Genomic DNA, 22,660 nt, shown 5'->3' on the forward strand with positions numbered 1-22,660 from the left:
TAAAATACTACTCATATCTACGTTCCACATTGCTAACAACAACTTGCCTGCCCACAAGAAAGTGAATGGAAAAGAGCTCATAGTGATTGCACCAGGGCAGCTATCAACCAGAGACATTCTTAGTAGGGGAGGGGGAAGAGGATCAAAACAGGGCTGGGAAGAGCACAAGAGACCATGGTGATAGTTCACAGGTGAATGGGTGGTAGGAATTTCATGGGGACTATAACCGAGATGAAAATGCGTACATTGTACAAAAATTAAAAATGATGTAATAAATAAATAAATAAAGCTCATAGTGAATTGGAAAATTATAGATAAACCTATATATAGAAGGAAGAGTTATATCCTTTTTTAAAAAATCCAAATAAAAACAATTGTAAACATTTTCTAAATTACTAAACAATTACATGTCACTTCTATTATATAGTTTATGTGACAAAAGCATGTCTATATTTTCTTTCATGCAAATAAAATGCAGAATAAGAATGCTCAATGCCTGTATTACTTGATAGGAAATGTACCACATTACTTTTTAAACTGGTGACATAGAATGTATTTCCAGTTTGTTGCTACCACTAAAATAATGGGAATTTATTATTGAACTCCATCTGAGTTAATTATTACAGGTGCATTATTTTCTCAGGAGGATAGTCTGGCATTTATTTCCAATTAAAAATGCCCCTTAATGTTTTCAATGCTTGTTAAATGTGTTAGAACTTTCATCATCCCTTCATCTGTCATGTTTGGAAATCATAACAGATACAGATGGATATAAAAGTATCAATTTTGTTTCTGTTTAAACTGGATTCAAAATAAAGCTTGAGTCCCTTAGCCAAGAATTACTCTATATAATTTCTGTTTCCTCATACTCCTCAGTGCCACCCTACTCGTCCACATTTCAACTCCAGATACAGGATGGCAAACTGACCTCTGACCTGGGGAATTACCTGCTGCTCATTACCGCTTATCTTGTGGTTTCAGGGTAGCTGGGAGACTAATGTCTTAGATACAGATGCATACTCATAGGATGTCCATTGCACCATTCCAAGGAGTCACTAACTCATTCATTTATTCACTTAACAAATGTTTTTTGAGTGCCTGCCATGTGGCATGCATGGTTCTGGATTGATCTATCTATCTTATCTGTCTGTCCATCCTCCCATCTATCTATCTATCTATCTATCTATCTAAAACCTGTTTATCTATCAATCAACCTGTATTAATAAGCAAAGCATCTACCCTTGGATGCTTACACTCCAGGGGGTAGAGGCGGCCAAAATCAAACAAGCAAATCAATAGTTAAGCCATGATGGTAAGTTCTATGAAGCAGCATAAACAGGGGCTGGAGAGGGGTGGTGAAGGCAGCACTGTGACCAGGAGACATCTGAGTCAAACCCAAAAGATATTTGCAAACTCCTTTGAGGAAGTAAGACTGGCAGGAAACTACCTTTTGACAGTTTGATAAACTTAAAAATGGGGAGGGGGGCCAAGTTTCCATTTTATCTTTTGACAAGTATCTGAGAGTGCCTATTTCGGGCCTTTTTCCCTCTTCATCCACTGGACTCAACAATGGAGCCCGTGATCAGTCACAGGTGTATCTGCACTCTTGGAGCACAAGACCAGCAGTTTGTCAGCACAGTCTCACATCCATCAGACCACCTGCTATGCTGTTGTTGCTCCTTGATGTACCGTCCTCTGCTACCTGACCCCCAAGAAGGTCCTGATGACAGAGAAGTGTTAAATTAACTCTAAGGTGCATTGATTTTAGAATGATAATTGACTATTTAACATTTTACTTTATACTTAACTGTGCTGTGCAAAGTAGATCATCAGAGGTTAGGCAATGAGCCCAAATAATATTCCCAATAAATAACACCAATGGGAAAAAATGCTGTAAGTTAGAACAAAATAAACCCCCTCATTACTGAATTTCCAGAAAAATTTAAAGTCCCCAAATGAAAAATTTTGCCTTTATGACTTAAAGCAGAAAAAATAATTTAACTCTTATTCTTCCCCAATGTTTCACTCTTCTCACCTTCAGCCAGACAGCTCTCATTCAGGTTCAGGTATATTAGTGTTAGCTTCAGTAACAACTGTCTACACTTCCAGCACCTACGGGATTAAAATGATTTCACCCTCAATCTCTCAAGGATCCTGCCTTTTTTCAGATCCTCAGAAACAATGGCACCCAAACATGATCACGGCAGAAATCTCACACTCAAAAAATGTAGGCTGCAGCAAAGCCCCAAGAGCTACCAAAATTATTTCAGTCATCAAAAGATGAAGATAGACTCAAATATGCAGTGCAACCCAGGTCTTCCTTCTTGTTAGCAGAAAACACTATGAAGAAAAGAACTCCTGTGCATCCTTGCTAGGATGCTAGTCAGTCTGAGTGAGTTGTCAAGGACCCACCACCTATGAACTTTTGCAAAGATGGGAGAACAGCCTGTCCAGTGGTCAGATGGCACTGCATTGCCACTCTGTCCCACCTGGAGGAAATGTACACTGCCTCCTAGCAGGCTTGTCATTTTGAGGTTAGAATTTCTACCTAGGACAACCTCCATCATCAATTCTTGATTGTCTCTTCCTTCAGACCCTGCTGTATGAAGAAGGGGGGAGCGGATATGAGTGCTCTAGGGAAGGGACAGCATGGTCAAGTCCCTCAGTTGGGAACCAGTTGGGGGTATGCTGGAGTGGTGAGTAATCAGGGCCATAGCATAAATGACTTGGAGGTCAGGGCATGGTATGTGAGATTATCCTTGAGACAGAGGGAACACAGAAGGATTCTACACAAGAGAACATGATTCGATTTGCATTTTTTTAAAGACCACTCCCCTGAAGCATCCATATAAGAGAATTACTCACCACGTCTGTTTTCTCAACAGTTTTTGCCAGAATCCTGCGGGCTCCTGAATCCCACAATGTCACCTTTGGTTCCTTTGTGACCCTGCGCTGTACTGCAACAGGCATCCCTGTTCCCACCATCACGTGGATTGAAAATGGAAATGCTGTGAGTGCATCTCTATTGGACCATGTCTGGGGGTTGATGGTGATTTTCAAAATACATCACTTATTTGTAGGGGCCCTGATGTCAGACATTGGTCCCACTTGTACCTCCATTTCCTAAAGTCATCCAATATTTTCATCCGAGAAGTGACTGCCACAGAAATTGAACTCCATGACTTTCCTTCTTTCCCTGTATCATCAGGAGGAGTAAAAAAAAAACTCATTCATTTATTATGCTTCTGCATGAAAAGGAAATAAGAATGATTTCTTCCCACACAAGTTAATTTTCATAAAACTCATCAGTAAAAAGATTAGTCCACCACTAGAAGCTACTCCGATGAAAAATATATAGAATTAGAACTTACGCCTGTCAGTTCAACATTCTTTTCTTCATTTTTAATATTGGTAATAACTGCTGTACATTAAATGAATCATGAGCCAGACCTGTTCTAAGCACTCTCTTTCTATAAACTTCCATTTATTCATTCATAAATATTTATTACACATCTCCTAAGCATTAGACACTATTTTGGGCATTGTGAAAACAGAAGCAAAACAAACAAACAAACAAACAAACAAACAAAAACAGGTAAGTTTTCTGTCCTAAAGAGTTTACATTTGAAGGGCAGAGACAGAAAAGAAAACAATGGAAGACTACATTCTCTATGTCAATAGTGTCAAATGCCATGGGGGAAAAAAGTAGGAAGATGAGATAGAATGTGCAACCTCATGAGAATATTCCATTTACAAAAGTGTCAGGGAAACCCCAGTATGATGAAGACATGTGAGCTGAAGTCTGAGGTTCTGGAAGGAGTGGCTGTGTAGCTAACTGGGAGGACAGCTGGGCAAAGACTGAGAAAAGGGCATACTTGATATGTCAGGGAACAGCAAGAGCTGTATGGGCTGGAGTTAAGTAAGCAAAGAGGAAATAGGTTAGGGGTGTGTGGAAGGGTTGTAGATCATATAGGTTTGTGTAGATCGTTCAAACAACTGACTTTCACTTGAATACGATGGGAGAGGTCTGTTTCTGTTTGTTTTCTTGCTGATCCTTGTTCATTATATTGGTTTCCTTGTGTGCCTATTATCTTTGAAGACATGCTGTTCATTGTTTTGAAAAACAAACACAAAAACACAAAGTCAGGAATTAATTTGAAGTCTAGATGAGGTACTTTCCTCCAGAGAGAATTTTTGTTTCTGCCAGAGATAGAACAATTTATTTCTATTATTTATCTCGGACTACCTTAAACCAAGTTCAAATCTGGAAGTTTTTTGAACATTCCAGAAAATTGTAACATGGTCTGAATTCTTTATGTTGGGTTGTTTCCCCTGTGGTTCACATTGATAGCTCCATGATGTCTCATTTTTTGAGATGTTACTAGATTTTCCACCTCAGTAGGCCTTGAGTTAGTTTTTATTTCTGTCTCCTCATCCCTAAGGTCATCATGATGAAAAGTAAATGTCTTCTAGGGCAGGAAAATCCTCTTAGGAGAAATAGGAGCTTTAAAATTTGTTATATCTGTTAAAAATTATTCTTCAAGAATTTTATTTTTTTTTTTCAGTGTGAAAGCCGGTCTGAATAGCCTTGCTTACCAATACTGGAAACAAGAACCTATCATAGATTGTTTTTATAGATTTTAGCACTTGTCTGCTATTGTTTGACTTGGGCTCAGTTTCTGGTGCCTAGCACCCTTTATGAGATTAAGAATAGTTATTTATAATCTTGTTAAATATTTTTATATAGATATATTTGAAAGTCAATAAAATGGCTTATCATCAATTATATCAACCTTTTGATGAATATGTAGTTTTCATTGTAAATTGAAAAGCTTCTCCTATGCTGGACCATTATTTCACTCTTTTAATACACGAGTTTTTTTATTTAATTGTGTTATATTAATTTGTGGTGATTTTATTTAGGATTATTGCATCTACCTTCAAAAATGGGAACTGTCTATTCTTTGGTATGTTATCTTGAACAGGTTTTTTTAACAATATTATGTCAGCTTTACAGAATCCCTTAGTAAATTTCCATTTTCCTTTCATAAAGTACTGGAGTTGAGAAACTTGAGATAAAATTCCCTCTTAATCACAGGGACATTTTCCCCCATTTTATTTTCAATTACTGCTGCTTTCTTCTCTAAACTGCCTCTACTTAGAATTCCATTAAATGGATTTCTTTTAAAACTACATTCTTTCTGATCCTTATGATCTGGAATACTTTTGTGGCGGGAAAGAGTGAGTCCTACTTAATCTGTCAACTTTTTCTCAGGCTCTAATGCCTTTAATTAATGTCTACAACAGGAACCCATTAAAGAAAATCTCATTCACAAGCCCCAACCCACAGACAGATGTCTTAGCCTGATGCTATATGCATACATAATAATACCCAAACTTCCCAGCTACTCTATTTGTACTTACAGACCTACTCGCTAAACTCTGGAATTTTCCAGTCAGGAAAATTCACCCATTATCAGCCATTCAGTTAATCTTTTCTTTTGTGTTAGGTTTTACCTACTTAGTTGATTAATTTTTGGTGATTAATTTGGTGATTTTTTTAAAAAAATATTTATTTATTTTATGCATACAAGAACTGGGGTACAGGCCAGAGATGTGGGGGTGAGAGGATTCACCAGAGACAGAGTGGGGAGCAGAACAGGCAGATTGGCTGAAATACACTGCTGGGGGGAGCAGTGGGTGAGGCAGGAGAGGTCTGCTGCGCCATGTGGGTAGCTCCCTGGCTGGCCAGGGATTGAACTCGTGCTGCATTGGTTGCAGACATCTTCATGGTTGCATCTTAACCCGTTGCGCCACCAGAGAGGCCCTAATTTGGTGATTTTTGGTTTTTCAATTTTGTTTCAATCAATCCAATGACACTTCTTTGTATGTTCCAGAAATTATTCCATGCTTCTGGTCTTTGACCACCCTCCCATCTTTCTATGAATTTATATTTCTTAATTTTTAATTTTATTTATCTTTTGGTACTTCTGGCAGAAAAAGGAGTTAAACTTGCGGGCTAAGATTACTATGATGATTGTAACTTAGGTGTTGAACAACCATGCCTTACAAGTAACACTCTCTTATTTAATAATTTATTTGCCCTTTTAAGTTTATACATCAGGGAAAGTTCTTTTCCCACCCTCTGGGGAAGGCCTCAGGAAGGCTTTGTGATTTTTCTTCTCTTTTAGGTGATTTAAAACACTAATATCAACCCAATTAGTCATTTTAAGTGTTTGATCCTAAGGAATAAAACCTCAACTGCATCCACCCGAGACCCTCCTCTCTTCCCTTTCTCAGGGCTACGGCTCATGCGCTACCCATTTTTATAAAAGGTTTGTTACTTACTCCTTCATTCTTCCTCTGCTTCCTAACAGATATTTATGACTCCTACAGATTTGCGCTGGGAGGAAAAACAGTAATCAGAGCAGAAAATTCTAATTTAATTGAAACTGTTTTGCATTGACTTTGCGTCTCTATACCTGACACGTATTTAAAACTGACTCACTGGAAGCTCATCTTTAGCAGTTTGAGGAATCTCCACACAGCTTTCCATAGTGGTTGGACCAGTTTGCACTCCCACCAGCAGTGCAGGAGAGTTCCTTTTTCTCCACATCCTCGCCAACATTTGTTGTTGCTAGTTTTTTTAATATGTACCATTTGCACTGGTGTAACATGGTATCTCATTATAGTTTTGATTTGCATTTCCCTGATTACAAGTGATGTTGAAGATTTTTCATATGCCTGTTGGCCATTTGCATTTCCTCTTTGGAGAAGTTTCTTTTTAGCTCTTCTGCCCATTTTCTGACTGGATTATTTAAACAAGATGAAAATGCATACATTGTGCAAAAATGAAAAATGATGTAAAAAATTTATAAAATTTAAAAAATTATAATAATAAATAAAAAAAGAAATTAATCCATATTTAAAAAAATAAAACTGACTCACTGTGGATATGTTTATGATTCTTCTGGAATCAGGAAATCTTGAAGATGACACCAGTGTTGCCTTTTTCTACAGAATAGCCATCTCCCTCTTAGCCCCCAATTTGTTAGTTCATGGGGAGTCTCTATTGGAGTCCCAGCAGTCTCCCATAAGGTCCTTGGGGGTGGAGTGAAAATGACTCCAAATCTGATCTCTAAAACTTCAGGTAGAAAAAGGAGTTAAACTTGTGGGCTAAGGAACCCATTAAAGAAAATCTCATTCAAAAGCTCCAACCCACAGACAGATGCCTTAACCTGGTGCTATATGCACGTAAAACAGTGCCAGCTACTCTGTCTACTCATATTTACAGCCCTAATCACTGCCCTTTTGAGTTTTCCAAGACTCTGCAGGGAAAAGTTAGCCGTTGTCCTCGCAGAAAACCTTTGTATGTGCTAGGTTTCACCTACTTAGTTGAGTAATTTTTCTATCAAGTTTTGTATCTACAAATTCTTAGATCCAGTCCATTAAAAAAGCTATTGCTTCTTCGATCCTTCTAACGAAGCTGCTAGCAAGCCTGATTCTGCCATTTACATGTTGTAAATGGGGTTTATGTCTAAATGGGGTAAATGTCTAAAGGTGTGCCAGGGTCCCCAAGACCACCCTCAAGTATGATGATTCTCTAGCACTCACAAAATTCTATACTTATGGTTATAGTTTAGGACAGCAAAAGGATACAAATTAAAATCAGCAAAGGGTAATGATTTGTTCTTTCCAGTGGAGTCCCATGGAGAATGCTTCATTTCCCAGCACTGACATGTGACGACATGAATGAAGTGATATACCAAGGAAGCTCCCCCAAGTCTTGGTGTCCAGAGTTTTTGCTAAGGATCAGTTATATAGACAAGCAAAGCTCATGTGACTGACCTTAGCTGGTCTCCAGCACCCCCACCCCAAAAAGGTCCTCGGTGAGCAGAAAAATAGGTATTCACTATAATTTACATTTTTCACATAAACTATCTGGCATGACCCAAGTTCTTAGGCATAGAAAAATCACTCTTATCGGGCAGAATATTCCAGGGGTCAGAGGATATCTTCCTTTTGCACATGCCTGGTTTGAATCTCAGGCCCACTGAGTTACCACTGTAGTATGTAGCAGAGGATATACAGCAACTTTCTGGGTAGCCCATTGAGAACTTTTTTTTTTTTTAATCACTTAAGGAAATGGGATGAGTATGGCTCTTGATATAACTAAATAGCTCAAACCTTGATTAGGCATCTAAAAAGGGTTCTCAACTATTTTCTTTCCCTTCAGATAGCCTCTCTCCAAGTTTCTGATATCTTGGCTGCAGTGTCCATAAATGATGTGATATTTAAAAGTAGCATTTTAAGGTCAATGGTGTGTTCCAAATGAGGCAAAAAGAGTGGCAAGAGAAAGAGGAGAACTAGTTCTAGCCATGGGAAAGCAAAGAAGGGGAGGGAAGAGGAGAGAAGGGTGTGGAAAGCAAAGGGTGACTGTGAAATTTGGGTGGATGTTACAAACCACGAAAAAAATTGCCAGATTTGAAGGCTACCCCAATACACGAAGACTGTGGTGGTGCTATAGCACCCTCCAGGGCTTACACTTCACTACTTTTGTTCTCCCTATTGTTTTTGCTAAAGGGATTTGTTTTTCATTTTTGATACTTGAACAAAATCAGTTTTCTTATAATTTCTTATTTAAATAGGTTCATCTTGGTTAACTGTACATCATCCAACTCTTTAAAATATAGCAAATAAATAAATTTATGCCAGTTTCTAGGCTTGTAACTTGAGGCATGGTAGAATGAAATTTAAGTTATAAATGCCCCCCTGGCTAATGTGATTTGGAAGTAGAGGTTCATTACCTCTCAGATATTGATCTTCCCATGTCTCTAATGACAACAATGTCTTGTGGCTAGAGAAAATGATCTCTGATTAGACATCAGGGCAACAGTTCTCTAATTTTGTTAAGCTACAGTAAACTAACATGTAATTTCGTTCTTTAGATTTCTAACCAGATTTCAAGTGTCATTTACAATTTAAATCTTACTTGGCTACGTTGTGTGGCTCTTGTGTAGAAGCTGGTGTATTTGTCTTAAGCCTCTCAAGATCGTGTAATGATATGCCCTAAGAAACTATGGGACTGACAATATGACTTCACTAACTTGTTTTATTCTGTGAAAACAGTAATAGAGAAAATGGAAAGACATATGCTGTAAAATGTTTCTGTTTTTAAAAAGCTGCCTCCCTGGTGGCACAAGGGGGTAAGCACTGCACTATGAAGCAATTTGCAGCCTCTGCAGCATGAGTTCGATCCCCGCCGGCCAGGGAGCAACCCACATGGCGAGGCAGACCTCCCCTGTCTCACCCTCTGCTCCCCTCAGCAATGTACTTCAGTCGATCTGCCTGTTCTGTTCCCCACTCTGTCTCTGGTGAATCCTCTCACCCACCGCATCTCTGGCCTGTACCCAGCTCTTGTATGCATAAATAAATAAATCTTTTTTAAAAAAAAGCTCACATGAGTTGAGAACTAGAACATACAGGATTATTTTCTGCTATACTTCAGGAGCAGCAAAAATGTCAGATGTGTTGAGTTAGTTTTGGTCTTATTGAGACCCCAACTTAATTATTCAAGTTGTAATTCTCAAAAAAAAGAGGGGAAAATCAATACACTGCCTCAGATTCTAAAACAGGAATAAAACAAACTAATAGTAGCTTCCCTCCTGGAAAAAAGCAAAAGTACAGCCGCAGTTCTTATGGTCAGAGAGTGTGTGTTATTCTTACAGCCAAGTTTTGTTCTTGGTAATACTACCCAGGTCCAAGTCAAGATGACTGCCCATGCTGACGTAAATCACAGAAAATGGAAGAAATTTGGGGCATTTAGTGTTGTAATGTATCAAACCAGAAAGGTCTATTGAGGAAAACAGGGAAGTACTCACAGCTCACATATCAGTTTTGGGGGATGAACAAAAATGAATGCAGAGTTGAGAGCTCAGAATTAAACAAAGTTTAAACTGTAGCTCTTCACTAAGTTTGCTAAAATCTACTGAATATAGCTACTTCTCTAAAAGTTGTGAATGTTCCTTTTCTCCCTCTCTCTGAAAATGCCAGAAAATCACAATCCTAAACAGAGGCAAAAACAAAACAAACAAACAAATAAACAAATAACCCCAAGATAAAGGCAAACAATATGCCCCACAGTGATTAAGAAATATTTTGCTTTCTTCCTATGGAAATACCATCCATTTTTCATGAAAAGTCATTGTCTTATTTGAACTTCAGAGTTAGCAGCACTCTTAAGTGAGCAGCACTCTTATTTTACAATGTTGAAAATAGTAGTTTGCATAGGTAGATCAGATTTACTTTTCTGAAAGAAAATATCATTGTATTTGTATAACTAGATTTATTTAAATTTTTCACTGATAATATATCTATTACTTTGGCATTCAAATAAAAATGTAGGAAAATTGCACGCTTTTCCTGGTACATATAGTACCTAAAATGTTTTTAAGTTGGGATTACTTAATTTATTAGAAGAATATCATGAAATAATTAGCTAAATCACCTATGTTGAAGAGTATGTTCTTGAATTTTCTTAAAGGGAGTCTTGCCTATATTTTAAGAGATGGTATTTTTGGTTCAAAGTACATGAGCTTTAGAGTCTGCTTACCTTACTGTGTAAGCTAAACTAATTACATACATCAAGTGCCATGTGAAATAGTTTAGCAACCAGATTGAGAGAGACCAATTGTTATGTCTATGTTGATCAGAAACAATACACAGCATTTTCTGTTATTACCTCCTTTTCCATGATTCATAGACACACATGATTACAACTCCCTGAATATGGATCATATTGGGCCACATCCTAATAGTGGAGGAATTCCCAGCCAGATGGAACTGTTTGCAAGACAAAGCTGCTGAATCCAGGAAGCTTTTCAAAGGTCTTCCTGTACTAAGGTCAAATCTTGATGAAGTTACAAAATTCTCCTTGAGAGCAGAGTCTCTCAAGACAGCATTATAAATATATTGATGATATATAAAAAATATTCCATGTCTGTACTGCTTTGTCACCTTCAAGAATACATTATTTCAGGTGTGAACTCTTATGACTATTTGATAGAACTACCTCTTTTTGAGATCACTCTCAGAAAAGGAATCCCATACAGAGTGCAAAAAGCTGTTTAACCTTGAGGTCAGAATGCCTGGGAGAGTTGGAGAATATAATATATTTACCATAAATACCAGATATAGTCACCTCAATGAAGGATTTTGCCTAAGCACACCTTGATCAACACTCACAATAATTATTTGAACCTTTCCTTTAATCTCTTCAATCTGAGAAGCAAAAAGATCAAAATGGAGGTAAAGGATTGTTTTTATTTTGAGGTCATCAAAAATACTAGACTGTGGGTCATAATGATCCATGAAGAAAGAAAAACAAATTCAAACTATGACTAACAAGGCCTGCTGTGCATGAGTCACAAACTGAACCAAGCAAGGCCTCTGGAAACAGGAGGAAAAGCATTTAGGGACCACATCATGGAGCCCGATGAGGTAGTAATTTGTTGGTCTGTTTGCTGAACTATTTCAACACCTGGATGAAATCCAGTAGCAGAGATCACGCCATTTAAAACTCACTTCTCTTTCCTACCAAGAATGTTTTCCATGACCTTGAGGAGGCATTTTAGAGTGACTTTCTTAGGTGTGAACATGAAAATAGTGTGCGTTTAGTCAGCACTGGGGGATGACTCATTTCTAAGTTTTCGCCATGACATTGAGACACCTACTTCTTAAAGGAGGGAATGAACTGCAAAAGAAGAGGGTGACCATTCTGCAGATTTCAGTTATATAAACTGGAAAGGGATTGTACTTATAAACATAAGCAAGGCCCTTCTAGCCAACCAGTATCAGTAAGTTAGCTGCGTAATCATAGGAGTTAGATAGTCAAGACCAGGAAATCCTGGCCCAAACCATCAAAACCATCCAGTCGACCAAGGTGGGGTTACTGAGCAATCCTCTAGTATAAGGTACAGATAACAGAAAGGATAGTGATTGAGCATAGAGGTTGGAGTCTTTATTTTTTTTTCTCATTGTTGCTTTGTATTAAAATTCCAGGAGAGACCAAAATTGTGTTTCAAGCTGTTCAGTCCTTTTGATCTAACTTGGACATTCAAGTTCATAAGAAAAACACGATAATGATGTATTCAATTTGAATTCCCAACTAAGTGTGTGTGTGTCTTAAAGATATTTTTCTCTCTGCATTGTCAATTTCTCATAGAGAAATTGCTCCTTAACTGGGGAAAATGCCACAATACACGATCTAACCTGGGAAGTGCCTCCGTTTAAAGTAAAATCATGTTTACAGAAACCAGTTCTTTTAATAAAGGTGGAGAACAGAAATAGAGGTTGAGAATAAAAAGATTAAGAAGCTAATTGAACAAACACTCACTCCTAACTTGTTTAGAGAATGTTTGGTTCCAGGGCCGATCCCCTGTTAACAGAAAGAAGAAAGCTGTTATCACCCCAGGACTTCCTTTGCTCTTCCTGTGAAAATCCTCCTCCAGGTAAAACAGTAAAATAATGAACTCCCCTATTTGCACCCTAGCTTCATCCCTGATTACCAAAAACACAGACTCTTTCAGGTCACCATGGAACCCACCTCCACTCCTCCATGACATGATCAAAGCAAACCACTGGTGGACTCCTTAGTTGTCATTCCATTCAAATTTGCTTCAAATTGGCATTTTCCCTCAGACAAGCAAGGATAGCTAAAGAATAACTATTGAAAAGAGAGTACAGTGCTCAAGAAAACAGTGAAGAAAGCATCACTATTTTGCCACCCCCTCAGCAGTAACATCTGTCAGGCATTTGTCTTGCTCTCGGCTGGTTTCTTGAGGTTATTATTCTTGTTTTCTAATTTGCTCTTATTTGCTCTTTCTTCTAGAATGAGGGGAAAGCACTATGGACAAGGATGCAAAGCACAGGCTTTAGGGTCAAGCTAGGGTAACAATTCTGACTCTGCAGCCTGACAGAATGTGCTGGGTGGCTGTCTTTCCCACTGAGTTGCAATGATGATGACTAAAAAATAAGAACTGACGTAAATTAACCTTTCAGTTACATGCTAATAGTGCATGGGTGTCCTGCCTATTTGAGGACAATTGATTTTCGGGTTTAAGTAGCATGGTCTGATGTATGCCATGCCATAAAATTTCCTTCACAATCATTTTTCATGACAACCACCCATCTATATGATGTGCAGTTATGAGAAACTGAACCGGGGTCATGTAAATAAGCCAGGAGGCCTGCAACCTGTCATAACGGACTGTCTCTAACTTCTGACAGGGAGAACACATCTTGAAGACGTACACAGTATATCTTTCATGTCTTGCAGTAGTCACCTATTGCTGTATCACTACCACCTTATAGCTTAATGGCTTAAAACCATAGCCATTTATTAATAGACCCAAGTCTCAAGGTCAACTGGGTGGTTTTGCTGATTTGGGTGAGGATTTTCTTTTTTGGGCTGATTTAGCTCCTGTGACTGGAAGATTGACTGACTAATGCTAGTTGGCCTAGAATGGCCTACTTCATACATCTGCTGGTGTTGCTGGCTCTCTGCTGCTGGAGCAGTGGGATCACTGGGTCATGCACGTCTCATCCTCTGGTAGACCAGCTCTGGCTTATTCACAGGGGTGTCACAGTTTCCAAAAACAACAAGAAAACAAGCCACAATGTTCAAGAACTTTACAAGTCTCTGTGTATTTCTAAAACATGTCATAAGACAATTTAAATTCCTGAGGTAAGAGCTACCAAGTCACATGGCAAGATCGTGGGTATGGAGAGGGAAAAGTTTGGGGCTATTTTTCAATCTACTACATGCTTTTTGATTATAATCCTAGTCCTTTTTCCTTCAAGTCTTCTAGTGTAGCAGGTTAGTAATTCCCTGACCTAATTCTCCCTTCTGCTTTCCCTTGCTCCACCAGATTTCTTCTGGGTCCATTCAGGAAAGTGTCAAAGATCGAGTGATTGATTCAAGGCTGCAACTGTTTATCACCAAGCCAGGACTCTACACATGCATAGCCACGAATAAGCATGGAGAGAAATTCACTACTGCAAAGGCTGCCTCCACACTCAGCATAGCAGGTAGGATGGATTTTCATATCTGCATTGCTCAGGAGAGGAGAGAGCTGGCACTATTCTACAATATCTTGCTTTGGGGAAATCGTTCTTTTATCTCTTACTCCAGTCCCCTTGGGGTGACTTTCTCCTCCCTAGGGACACTCCAAAGATTAACCTATATATTGATTTTGGCTCAAAAACAAAATCCTCAAGTAACTGCTTTATGGAGGTAACAGTGTCTGGGAGTTCATTTTCTTTCTACCTCTTTTTCTTCTTTTCTTTCCTTCCACCCGCCCCCCCCCCCTGCTTTCTTGGTCTTTTGTTCCTCCCTCTTTTCTTTCTTCCCTCTCTTTCTTTCCTTCCCTTTCTCTTCTCTCAATTCTTCCTCTCCATCCTCTCTCTCTCTTTCTCTAGGTTAATCAAATTTTCCCAGGCTCTCCAAGAGTCCATTGGCAGCTACTTAACATGTTTGTGCCAATTTCTACATGGCTCTTTCTTGAGGCCACTGTGAGTATGTGATCTACCTTGTGGTCTTTCCCTTTCCTGCAAGTGATGGCAGGATTTACAGTGTTTGTAAGGAAAAGGCCTTCTAGGATTTCTAGGATATTTATGTTGAGTTAAAGGTTTATTTTAAAAATTTAAATGTCCCAAAGGCTTCTGAGAACATTTGTGGAATTCTTAAAGATGGAAATAAACCCAGTATCAGGAAATGCCAGTCATGTTATATTCATAGCATGCCTGTTTGCCACAGGGTCAGCAGAGAGATGCCTGGCCTCACTTGGAAGGCAAGCACGGTAGAACCTGCACCCAGGCCAGCCCCCAGAGTCCACTTCATATTACAGTGTCACCTCTTTGATCTTCCCTGGTAGGAAATTTCCAGTGATGTTCTGATTTTTAATATGAGGTGAAATGAGGCCACAGAGTAATAAATAGGGAGCATTAGACAAGGCTGGCCCTCTGAGGTATACTCATGAGGGAGAAAAAAAAATTCTAAAACCAACGGTCCCTTCTTCCTCCTCCTCCAAGGATCTGTCTCTCTATAATATCTTAAGGTATCATATCAGTTCTTCTAGAATTTCCACTGATGAGAAATCATTCCTCCGAGAATCCTAAAAGTAAATTAAACTTAACTGAACAAATGATAAAAAAAAAAATGTGACTATTACTTACACATCTCTTTATTGCTTATAAAGCACTCTTATCTGCATTTATTAAATACACTGAATTTAGACTATTGTGTTAGGTAAAGGACACAAACAGAGTAAACAAATGGTATAAATAGCAATAAGCCCCTGCCTATCAGGGACTCTTTAATCTGGGAAGGAAATCAATTCACCATATGCATTTGAGAATATGTTCATTTGCGGAAGCATAGACAAAGTACAGCAGAAGAACCAGAGAAGGAAAGTTTAAGGGGGCATTTCGGAAAGAAGTTGCATTTGCACAGGAGATAAGAGTATGAAATGAAAAGGTTGGATTTGGTCTCGAAAACAGTAAGTCAACTGGCAAGGCAAGAACATGGTAGAGACTGGGGCTGAGTGGAGAATGGGGAGAAAGGCATGAAATATGGGTTATAGCAGACTCTTCTAGAGAATCTGAATAGGCTGAATGTATTTTTCATACAATGGGAAGTCATTTAACTATTTTAGAATAGAGAAGTGATTAGTTCAGATATGACTCTTATCAGGTGAACAGATATTGCAAGTCAGAAGTTGAGGGCTTGGTGAGCCATCATGAGGCTGTGTCAGGAGTTTCAAAGTTAATGAAAGGGGAATATAACCAAAATGAAAATGCATACATTGTGCAAAAAAAGAAAAATGATGTAAGAATTATAAAAAATAAAATAAAATATAAAATAAAATACGTGATAAAAAATAAAAATCTATCCAGATTCTGCAATCAAAAAAAAAAAAGTGTCTGTAGAAAAGCTATCCAATTGTATTTGTGGGAAAAAAAAAAGTTAGTGAAGGTTTGAACAATAGCAGTGACAGCTGGTACAGAGGGGAGAGGAGCTATCAGGATAGAAATAAAAAGATTTGAAGTGTTTGAATGTAACGATGTGGTAGAAGAGTGAGCTGAGCTTTTGAGTGTCTGAACTTTTAAGGAAGATGTCTAGGAAAATAACATAAATCAAAACCTAAGATCTTGATAAGATTCAGGAGATAATAACTAAAACTTTGGTGACTTTGAATTACTTGAAACTATTGCCTTCTCAAAATCTTATGTTTTAGTTGATATTTGATCATGACCCAATTTTAATAAATAAATTATAGTTATACCTGCACACGCACATGTATGCACACACACAGAGAATTGTTCCATGAACAGCACAGGTTTAAAATGCACAGGTCACTTAAACAAGGATTTTTTTGAACAAATACATTTGAATTTGGGAGTTTGGGTGGGGATTTGGAACAATTTGAAAAAGCTCACAGATTAACAAAATAATCTAGAAATAGGAAAAAAATTAAGAACGAGTTAGGTATGTCATGAAGACATAAAATATATTGTAGCTAATAGTCTATTGTATCTTCTACTACCATAAATATATAAAAATTCATTGTAAAAAGTTAAACTTTATCAAAACTTATGCATATGAACACTTAAAGATCATTCACAGCTGAGAGAAATGTAAACAAACATCAGTTTGGCTTCCGTCAAGAGTAGGCTATTAGTAATTAAGTTTTGGGGAAGTCAAAATTATACATGGATGTTTGACTATGTGTGGGAGGGGTGATCAGCTCCCCTATACCTGTATCACTTAAGGGCCAACTGAATATATCTATAAAAAAATGGTACAAAGATGTGTATAAAAGTAGTGCTATGACCAATCAGGAGGAGAACCTAATAAAATGATTACACCTACCCCACACAAAGATAGAATCATCCATCACATGAATATGATTTCCAAGATACTAAAAGGATGACATAATTGCCATTATATTGTATATAGCAATTTATCCCTTTCATCCCAGTCCTAGCCCAAATGAGAACCTGACCCAACTCCATTAATAAATGGAATATACCAACAGAGAAAGCTTTAATCCTCAAAAAAATAAAGGTATTTTCTGGTGGCATAAGGAGGCATAAGGGTAGACAGGCAGCATAGAAAGGCAGCATCCCAGGATAAGGGAGAAGTGGCCTTGGACATCAATGTTGAGAATAGACCACAATGAAGATGGTGGTATCCATCACTGGCAGACCAGGGGAAACAGTAGTAGAATTACCTTTTGGAAAGAAATGGTGGGAACAATGCATGGGCTGGCATGTAGAAGCAGAGATGGCTTAAAATGTGCTGCAGCAGCAGAATTAAATCCAAATGAGGAGCAGTGATCTCAGCAGGAGCAATAGTTGCATAACTTGGAAGCAGCAATGGCTTGATTTTAGCCAGTAGTCTAGCAAAATTTTAGCCAGTGGTGTAGCAAGTCTTAGGTATGAACTAATAAATGTGAGTCCTTCTGTACACAGAAAAAAAAAAAAAGCTTCTAAGATTAGTAAAGAGGGATTCATAAAAAACTATAATACTCTACAGGTGCCAATGTCATCACTGAGAAAATGGCCTCCCAAACCTAGACCAACGTTCTAGGGAAGTGAGGACTCTCTGGTGAAAAAAGGAATATTGGAGCCACTTTAATTCAGAATCATTTCAAAGAAGCATGGTCTAATGCTCCCCAGACCTCTCAGCACTTGGATGTAGTTTCAGCTTTCAGTCCTTCTTTCATTTGTCCTTTAATAGGGCAGGCCAGAGTTTTGATACAGACATGATGCCTCCCCCTTGACATTCTGGCAATCCTTCCTTACCCTAAACTCTCATTTCAACCATCCCTTATTCTCCCCTAGTGTTCTGTAGTCAACAGACTCCTTTGTCACATTCTTTATGCTTCACTTTGAAGCCTTTGCTTCATCTGTTTATTTACTCATCCCAGCAGGAAAACTGGAAATGGAAAAATCTTGTCTAGTGTAAAGACTATGTCTAATGATATTTCTAGTGCTTGAGGGACAACAGAAAATAAATATCAGCTTCATTTTCCCAAAACTCTTATACATGTATGCCCATATTCATATGCATTATTTAAGAAATGTGATATACTTCTTTCTGACTCATTTGTTTGTGGTTAGTCATCAAAGCATTCAGAAAAAACTTTTGGAACCTCTCCCTACGAACTGGATAGTTCCATTTCCCATCCAGTCAGAACCCCAAAAGGTTCAGGTTGCAATTTAAACTAACCAGGATGCTGGAATTTGGCAAGAAGCCTTCTGTCATCAGAACACTTGGTCCTGTGGCAGAGCCCAGCAAGACAGTCCATGGTCCCTATAATGATCATAGTCCTGGAAGAGCCAGAGGTCATCAAAATAGACACAGGGATTAATTCTACCAAACATTTAACGAAGAATTAAAGCCAACCCTTTTCACACTCTTCCCCCCCCCCAAAAAAAAAAGAATAAGAGAAGGGAATACTCCCAAACTCATTTTATGAAGTCAGCATTTCCCTGATACCAAAGCCAGATGAGGACACTACAAGAAAAGAATACTGCAGAACAGTATCCCTGATGAGATAGATGCAAAAGTTCTCAATAAAATATTAGCATTATTCAGCATAATTAGCTAAATCCAATAGCACATTAAAAGGATCAGAAACCAGAATCAAGTAGGATTTATTCTTAGGATACATGGATGGTTCAATATATGAATTTCAACTAAAGTGACATACCACACATATTAATAGAAGAAAAAGCCATATGATCATTATGTTAGATGCAAAAAATACATTTGACAGGGCCTCCCCAGTGGCACAGCAGGTTGAGCACAGTGCTGTGAAGCTGTCTGCAGTCACTGCAGCGCTGATTCAATTCCTGGCCAGCCAGGGAGATACCCACATGGCGCTGCAGACCTCTCCTGTCTCTCCTGCTGCTCCCCTCAGCATTGATTTTGGTACATATGCCTGTTTTGCTCCCTGCTCTTTCTCTGGTGAATCCTCTCACCCTCCTGCGCCTCTGACCTGTCACCAGCTCTTGTATAAATAAATAAGTAAATCTTAAAAAAAATACATTTGACAGTACTTTCCTGATTAAAAATACTCAAAAAGTTGGGCCTAGAAAATGCATGCTTCAACACAGTAAAGGTCATATATGACAAAACTAACATATTTAGTGGTGAAAGGCTTAAGATTTCCCACTAAGATCAGAAAGAAAGGCAGGGTTCCCTCTATCAATATCACTTCTAGTAGACTATCAGTACTGGAAGTTCTAGTTCAAACCATTGGAGGTGGAGGGGGGAGAAATAAAAGTCATAAAAATTGGAAAGGAAGAAGTAAAATTGTCTTGGCAGATATCATCTCATATATGAAAAATCCCAGATTCTACCAAAAAACTGTTAGAACTAATAAACAAATTCAGTAAAATTGCAGCAGAAAAATCAACTTACAGAAATTGTGTTTCTAGACACTAACAATATCTGAAGAAGGAGTAAAGAAAATTTTACTCACAATAGTACCAAAGACAATAAAATACATAATAAATTTAACCAATGAAGGAAACCTACAAGGCTCTTACAAAAGAAACAAAAAGCAACATCAAAAAAAAAAAAGGAAAGAAATTCATATTCATAGATTGGAAGTTTTAATATTGTTAAAATGTATATAGTTTCCAAAGCTACTATATATTCAAGGCAATCCCTGCCATAACTCCAATGGTGTTTTTTTCACAGAAACAGAAAAAAAAATCCTAAAACTTTTATGGAAGCACAAAAGATCATGCTAAATAACCAACACAATCCTGAGAGGGAGAACAAAGCTTGAGGTGTCACTGTTTTCAAACTATACTACAAAGCTATTATAATTGAAACAGTATGGTATTGGCATAAAACAGACACAGAGACCAATGAAACACAAATGAAAGCATAGAAATAAGCTATCTCTCTCTACTCTCTTCTCTCTCTCTCTCTCTCTCTCTCTCTCTCCCTTCATGCTCTCTCTCTCTCTCTCTCTCCCCTTCATGTTCTCTCTCTCTCTCTTCTATACAGTCAATGAATATTTAATAAGGAGGCCAAGAAGACACAATAGGGAAGGAGAATATCTTCAATAAATAGTGTTGGGAAAACCAGATAACATCATAGAGAAGAATGAAATTGGACCCCTATCCTATACCATAACAAAAATTAATTCAAATGGATTAAAGACTTGAACTAAAGACATGAAACCATAAAACTCCTAGAAGAAAACATAAGGAAGAAGTTACTTGATGATGGTCTTGACAAAGTAAAAGGACACCGATAGCACAAGCAACAAAAGTAACAATTAGTAAGTGGATCTATAGCAAACTAAACAGCTTCTGCACAGCAAAAGAAACAGTCAACAAAAAGTAAAGACAACCTGCTGATGGGAGAAACTATTTGCAAGTCATATATCTGATAAGCAATTAATATCTAAAATATATAAAGAACTCACACAACTCAATAATAAAAATATCAATCCAATTAAAAAATGGGCAGGGGAAATAAATGGACATTTTTCCAAAGAGGACATACAAATGGCCAATGGGTACATAAAAAAGATGCTTGATATCACTAATCATCAAGAAAATACAAACAGAAACACAATGAGATATCACCCTATGCCTGTTAGAATGGCCATCATCAAAGAAATAACACCTGTTGGTGAGGATGTGGAAAAAAAGGAAACCCTTGTGGAATATCGATGGGTGTGTTAGTTGGTGCAGCCACTATAGAAAACAGTAAGACTGATTCCCCAAAAAGTTAAAAATAGAATAACCATACAATCCAGCAATTCTGCTTCTGGGTATATATCCAAAGGAAATGAAAACAGGGTATTGAAGAAATAGCTGTACTCCCATGTTCACTGCAGCACTGTTCAAGACAAGGAAACAACTTGTGTCCATTGATGAATGAATAGATAAAAAAGATGTGGTACACATACAGCAGAATATTTTCAGCCACGAGAAAGAAGGAAATCCTGCCATTTGCGCAGGATTATGCTAAGTGAGATAAATGAGGCAGAGAAAGACAAATACTCTATGGTATCACTTATTTATGAAATCTGAAAAACCAAACTTAGACAGAGAGTTTCTGTTACCATGGACCTGGTGTAAAGAGAAATGGGGAGACATTAGTCAAGAGGTATAAATTTCCAGTTACAAAGTGAATTAAGTTCTGGGGATCTAATGTATATGTGGTGGCTGTAGTGACTAATATTATATCACATAGTGAAAGTTGCAAAGAGAATAAATATTAAATATCCTCACCATGAAAAATAAATGGTAATATGTATTGTGATGAAAGTATTAGTTAATGCCATATTGGTCATCATCTAACCATATGTAAGTGTAACAAGCCAACACTTACTTTATACACCTTAAACTTACACAGCTGTATGGTAACTATATCTCAATAAAGCTGGGGCTTCGGGGAAATAGACACAGGGATTCAGTCAAGGAAAATACATGTTTGTTTTTCTAAATTCTCCACGGCATTCATAGGTCCTTCATGAGAGAATCAGGTCCAAAGTTCTGTCTCTGCTTAGCCAGTGTCAGGTTACAGGAATGAGTCTGTGGTCATCCCCATCCTCTAACATCAGCCATTTTCCATTGTGCCAAATCCCCACCTCTGCAATGCCTCATCTTTGGATTGATTTCAGGGTGGGAGTTCTGGTTACTAAATTTAAAACCCAGATGAACATATGTAGCATGACCAAAAATTGGCAGTCAGGTGAAATCTGATGTGGTAGTACTGGAGTTGTTTATCCCCCCAAAAGGGACAATATTGTTTTATTTTCGATATTCTAAAGGCATTGATCTTTCACGCTGTTATAGAAAAAATTTAACTCTGTATTTCCTAATTGATATGGCTTATTGATACACTACCATGTCTCATGCCTTCTCATGTCTTATAATCACAGTCCTCAACCCCCCCCCCCAATTAGGAAACAAAATGAGGTGGCAGGAACACACAACCCCTTTTATACTCAGTGATTGAGCATGACAGATAGAGAGTATTCTTATCCACAAAACAGACACCACCCCCTAGCATTTTAGGGTAGTTTTATCTGATTTTAAATTGATTAAAGGTGTTTAGTTTTTGTTCTTAATAAAGAGAAAATGAAGAAATGAGTAACAGCCAGTAGCCACACTAAATGACCACCAGCTGTTCTGCAATTAGGCATAAGTGGTAAGCATTATTTTTTTTTTACAGTTGGGCAGCTTTCTTATATTAGAGTCAGTGTGTGTCTCAAGAAGAAAGCCAAAGTTTCACTTACTTTTCCAGATAATTTTAAAGAAACTGTAAATATTGATGACTGTGGGAATTTTTTTTTATCTTCTTTTCACTTTTTTAAAATTTTTATATTCCCCATACAATTGCAACCCCAATTTTGACCCCAATCCCTCCTTACCCACCCCCACCAAGAGTGTCTCTGGTTCATAGTTGTTTGTTGATTTTGATTTTTTTCTTTCTTATAGTTATTCTTTTTCCTCGTCCATATTTAGGTTTTCTGGATTCCTGTTATGAGTGAGACCATCCGGTATTTTTCTCTTTCTTTCTGGCTTATTTTGCTGAGCATGATCCCTTCCAGCGCCATCCATG

At 37.9% G+C, this 22,660-nt stretch overlaps 1 protein-coding gene across 6 annotated transcripts in view; it reads left to right on the forward strand.

The window, feature by feature from the left end:
• MUSK (muscle associated receptor tyrosine kinase) overlaps positions 1–22,660 on the forward strand; it is a 75,107-nt gene that overhangs the window by 34,509 nt on the left and 17,938 nt on the right. For all 6 annotated transcript variants that reach the window (XM_037494381.2, XM_037494379.2, XM_037494382.2 and 3 more), the window contains 2 exons: positions 2,886–3,010; positions 13,929–14,088. In XM_037494381.2, the coding sequence (XP_037350278.1) occupies positions 2,886–3,010; positions 13,929–14,088 (285 nt within the window). The remainder of the gene's footprint in view (positions 1–2,885; positions 3,011–13,928; positions 14,089–22,660) is intronic.

The sequence above is a fragment of the Talpa occidentalis genome, unplaced genomic scaffold, assembly GCF_014898055.3.
Source record: "Talpa occidentalis isolate TD23 unplaced genomic scaffold, MPIMG_talOcc4v2.1 talOcc4.7, whole genome shotgun sequence".
Taxonomy (NCBI): Eukaryota; Metazoa; Chordata; class Mammalia; order Eulipotyphla; family Talpidae; genus Talpa; species Talpa occidentalis.